Genomic DNA, 5201 nt, shown 5'->3' with positions numbered 1-5201 from the left:
CGCGTGAGGGGCAAGCAGCGGCCTCACCGACGTGCCCTGCCCCTCCCCAGCAGCCAGCGGCTTCCCTGCCCTGGCAGCCCGCCCCGCTGCCTCTCGCGCGGCCGGCCACCGCGTCCTGTACCGCCCTGGGAAGCCCTAGCTCAAACTCGCCGTGGCGGTCAGCGCCCCGCCCAGCTCCGGCGCCGCGCCCCGCCAAGATTCGGCGGCCACGCCCCGCCGCCCTGCCACTTTGCCTCGCGCGTGGCCGGCCACCGCGTCTTGCGCCGCCATGGGAAACCTGAGGTCGAGCTCGCCGTGGCGGCTAGCGCCCTGCCCAGCTCCGGCGGCGCGCCCCGCCCAGATCCGACGGCCGCGCCCCACCCTGCTCAGACGCCGCGCCCCTGCAGGTCAGCCGCTCCAGCGCGAGACGGAGACCACGCGCGCGGGGTAGTGGGCGTCCGGCTCCCGCCCCAACGCGTTTTTGCCCAGTTTTGGTCCTCTTGGTCCCAAATGCCAAAAGTTTAGTAGCTCAGGTTTCGCTCTTTTTTGTCCAAGCTGTTTAGATCTATTTTGCTAAAAGATAGACTAAAATAGCAAAAGTTTTGACAAAAGAGGGAAAATAAACAGGATCTAAGATCCATGACATCGAGCAGCCCACCGTGTCAACTAGTGGCTAGTGGGAAGGGTACCACTAGTGCCATCAGTGTGGGTCCCGCTGGTGCCATCGGTACCGGTCCCGCCTTGGTATACTTCTGATCTTGTTGCTTTTGTGATATTCAGTCATATTTTTGCGAGTGCGCGTATATGTTGTCACAGTCATGTAGCTATTTTTCTCGATTAAATTATGTCTAAAATTACATAAATATCTAGCATCTTCACCTACGGGGCGTTTAGCACACTGAATCAAGCAATTAGTTCGCTACATCCAAATAAGAAAACCTGCTAATGCGCAACTTGACCAGCGTACGAGGGTACACGAAGCTAACAAATAACGATTGTTTTGATTTCATCTTAGTCATAGGTATGAACGAAGTTTCTAAACGTACAAAGATTAGTTCAGAACTGGGCCTCCTGCTTTGCTGCTTCTATGATTTTGAACATCAGAAACTTAATCAGAATAAGAGGATTCGGCGGCTTGCTTGCTTCTCTTCCAGATCTCCGTCCAGCTAGCTGGCAACCATGAGGTACGCGTCTCTGATCGCACGCATCTCCACAGCAGCATCGCGCATCGCCATTCGCTCTCTTGGCTGCTGCTTTGAGCAGGAGACGCCGAGCCGGATCACTGAAACCAAGCACTCCTCGCTCCGGCTTCTAATTTTGGCAGCATCAGCAGTATCTTTTGCCTTAGCTTCTTCATGCAGCCAGATTACTGGATCGGCTATCTCCGAGGCTCCTTTGGGACGAGCGGCTTCGGCGAACCTATGAAGGTCCAACGAGTCTTTGAACATGTCGTCAGTAGGGCTCCTCCCGGTGAACATCTCAAGCAACAGTATGCCTAGGCTGTAGATATCCCCAAGAGTTGAGACAGATCGACCCTCGCCATACTCTGCAGTGTCATTCAGATTTCAGACGTTATATTGTATGGTGAGTGGATTCAGAAGCACACATGCAGAGACAGCTAGACATGGCAGAATGGAAGTTAATAAAGACCGAAGGTAACATTGTGAGTAGGAGCTTCTGTTACCTGGAGCGACATAACCAATGGAGCCCCTCAGTCCAGTGAAGCTGATTGAATTTAGCAGAGTTTTGCTAGTGTCATCTGAAAGGATTTTCGATATGCCGAAATCTCCAACCCGGGCACTCATATCCTCTGTAAGGAGGATGTTACTTGGCTTGAGATCGCAATGGATTATTGGTGGCTGACACTGGTTGTGAAGATATTCCAGGGCATCCATGATGTCTACAGCAATGTCTAGTCTCTGAGCTAGGCTGAGCGTATTACTCAGAGTGTGTACTTTAGATACTGGATGCAGCCAATAATTCAGACTACCGTTCGGCATGAACTCAAAAACCAGCGCCTTGAATTCTTCACCTTGATGATTGATGCTTGAACAACAGGTGATGATCTTTATGAGACAACGGTGACGTACCCTTCGCAGTGCCTCGCACTCAGCCACGAAACTTCTAGTGGACCCAGACTGTCGTATGTTAAACACCTTTACAGCTGTGGTAATACCCTGATCATGTAAAGTGCATTTATAAACAGCACCGTAGCTTCCTTGTCCGAGCAAATTAGCCTCTGAGAAACCACCAGTTCCATTTGGCAATGCTTGATAAGAAACCCTTTCATACTGTTCATTAATTAGTGTGGAAACGAGTTGGCTTGCCTTTCTTTGTCTGAACCTCTTGTGGATCAAATGAATAAGAGCAACTAGTATACCTAAGAATACAAGTGCGCCAATTGATATTAGGGTGGCCATAAGGGATCTTGACACTTGTCTCTTGTTATCCACAGCAGCCATGGAGCATGGAGCTAAATGCAGTTGAGGCGCTCCGCCACAAAGCTCATCATTTCCGTGAATCGACAAGGACGTTGCATTTGCAAAAACACCCCCTTTTGGCACTTCACCTTGGAGATCATTGAAGGACAAATCCAATTTCGACAATAGTGTCAGGTTCTGTAGAACTGCTGGAATCAAACCTGAAAAGTTGTTGTGTGCTAAATACAACTGTTGCAGGTTGCCAATACTAGCAAGGGCATCAGGAATACTACCAGACAGCTTATTCATGGTCAGGCTCAGTAAGGCGAGACCTTTTAAGTTCTTCAGAGATTGAGGTATGATTCCCTCAAATGAGTTCTGATCCAGCAGCAGCCGTTCCAGTGAAATGCAATTTCCAATACTATCAGGTATGCTGCTTGACAACTGGTTTCCTGATAGAATCAGTTGGTTAAGGTTTGCCAAGCTACCAACTTCAACTGGGAGTGGCCCAGACAATGCATTGTATGATAAGTCTAAGTAGAAAGAAAGTTGAGGAAGTTTTAGCACCTCTTTGGGAATTGAACCATTGAGTCGATTTGTTGACAGATCAAAGACAAATAGATTTTTTAAGTTTCCCAGGCTCCTTGGAATGGGCCCCTCTAGATTGCCATAGTATGCATAAAGGTTATTCAGCTGTGTAAGATTTCCTAGGGACGGAGGTATGAGGCCTGACAAGCTAGTGTTGTAAAGCCCCAACTCAACCAAGTTTTCTAGTCTCCCAATGCTCTCTGGAATTGCTCCAGATATGGAGCTATTAGCCATCTCAAGTAATTTCAGACCAACCAAATTGCCGATGTCCGATGGAATGGTACCAGAAATCCTATTGTCTCCAAGATAAAGAGATTCAAGAGTCGTCGATAGGTTTGCGATTGAACCGGGCACTTTACCACTGAAAGAGTTGTTGCCAAGAATCAGATTCTGAAGCTGGCTGCAGTTCGTCAGGGAAGTGATGAACTCCCACCCTTGACTGTCGTTGGCTTGTAGCCTGTTGTCACCCAAGTCCAGGTAAGTGAGACCTTGCAACTTCCCAGAGCAGGAGGCACATGTCCAATAAATCCATTTCCTGCGAGGCCAAGTTTTATGAGAGCAGAGAGGTTGGAGACCGAAGGTGGGATAGCTCCACTGAACCGGTTGTAAGAGAAGCTAAGGGTTTCTATGCCAGTGAACCTGTCGCCAATATCAGCAGGGATAGTTCCAGACAGCATGTTGAAATCTACCCCGAAGTTCTTCAGCGATGACAGATTGTACAGGGACTGTGGAAGCACACCCGATAGGTTGTTCCCAAAGAGGAAAAGGGCCTGGAGGCCTCCAATGCTGCCAAGCTCATGTGGTACCGGACCCTCGAGTTGGTTGTCTGTCAGATCAAGGTAGTCCAGGGATGAAAGGTTACCTAGTGATCCTGGGATGGCGCCCGTCAGGCTGTTGTTGGACAATAAGAGCCCCCGAAGATGCGTGAGCTTGTTGCCGAGCTCGACAGGGATGCGCCCATGGATTTGGTTGCTGCTGAGTCTCAACAGCAGTAAGCTGACGCAGGAGCTGAGGTTGGCGGGCAGCGTGCCGGAGAACGCATTGTAGCTCAGGTCCAGCGCCTGCAGACGCGCTAGCCGCCCAATGCTCGCCGGGATCTCCCCGTGGAACCAGTTGGAGCTCAGGTTCAGCGTCCGCAGGAACGTGAGGTTCCCGATGGCCGGGGAGAGCGCGCCAGCGAGCCCATAGGAGGGCAGGCTCAGCGACACCACCTGGCCGCCGCCGCTGCATGCCAGGCCTTCCCATCTGCAGACGCCAGTGGTGCCATTCCAGGAGGCCAGCACACCGGAGCTGCTGCTGCCAACGAGCTCCTTGAAAGCGAGCAGAGAATTGGCCTCGTCGCTGGCAGTGCCGTGCGCTCCCCAGGAGGCTACTGCAATCATGACGAAGGTGGCGGCATGCAGCAAGCTCATGACACGCATTGCCATGGTGTTGCTGGACTGGAGCGTAGCCAGGAGCTGGTTGTTCAGACTTCACACAAAGGCCTTGCCTTAGAGCAAGTATAATAGCAGACTGTAAGCTGACTAAATGCTGAGGTGGAGAAGAGAGAGGAGAAGCGGGCTGTAAGCTTACAGTCGGCTTAGGCACAAGAACCAAGAAAGTCTGTGAGAGAGACAAGTGGGCCATGTATTAACTGTAAAGAGCTAACTAATATATGAGTGGGCTGAGAGAAGGCTGCAAAAAAACCTTACAGCCAGCAAGCCGGCTGTATTATTAGCCAGTTATACTTTATCCAAAAAATAAGGCCTAGCCTTTCTTTGTAGGGAGTCAGAGCAGGGGAGCAACTTGCTGTATTTAATCCTGATGGACACGTGCTAATGCATGCAGTATGCAAATGCATCGCATCTGATTCGTTGTCTGGTGAGACGTCGGTGCACGCTGCTTCCTTCAATGTTTGACTTTCACATGTCAATTCCAAGTTTGTTTTGGGCTTTGTCAGTTTCTGGGGATATTTTCAACTAGATTAGAAACATGTTCCAACCTGTGGAGCATTAGCAATTAGCAATTAGCAATTAGCAAACATGTTCTGTTCCTAATCTGAGACAAACCTTTGATTCAGTTATATTCACAGAATTACCCAATTCTGCTCTAGCAATTATTCCTTCTGTTAAAAAATCTGCAAACGGATGAAGTAATTTCTAACATAAGGATATCTAAAACTCAACAATGAAAAGAAAATACTGTCAACAAAAAGCAAAGAGAAGTAGCCGGTAG

At 49.7% G+C, this 5201-nt stretch overlaps 1 protein-coding gene across 1 annotated transcript; it reads right to left on the bottom strand.

Annotated features, from left to right (window-relative positions):
- Nucleotides 1-657: 657 nt before the first annotated feature.
- Nucleotides 658-4452, bottom strand: LOC136461751 (probable LRR receptor-like serine/threonine-protein kinase At3g47570). The gene is given in 3 exon segments (XM_066461056.1): nt 658-1525; nt 1664-3490; nt 3493-4452. Coding segments are annotated over 3 exon segments (3129 nt in total). The 5' UTR covers nt 4415-4452; the 3' UTR covers nt 658-1145.
- Between the last annotated feature and the right edge of the window lie 749 nt (nt 4453-5201).

This window comes from Miscanthus floridulus, chromosome 6, assembly GCF_019320115.1.
Source record: "Miscanthus floridulus cultivar M001 chromosome 6, ASM1932011v1, whole genome shotgun sequence".
Lineage (NCBI taxonomy): Eukaryota > Viridiplantae > Streptophyta > Magnoliopsida > Poales > Poaceae > Miscanthus > Miscanthus floridulus.
The sequence above is the reverse complement of the archived record's forward strand: the minus strand, read 5'-3'. Positions and strand labels throughout refer to the sequence as shown.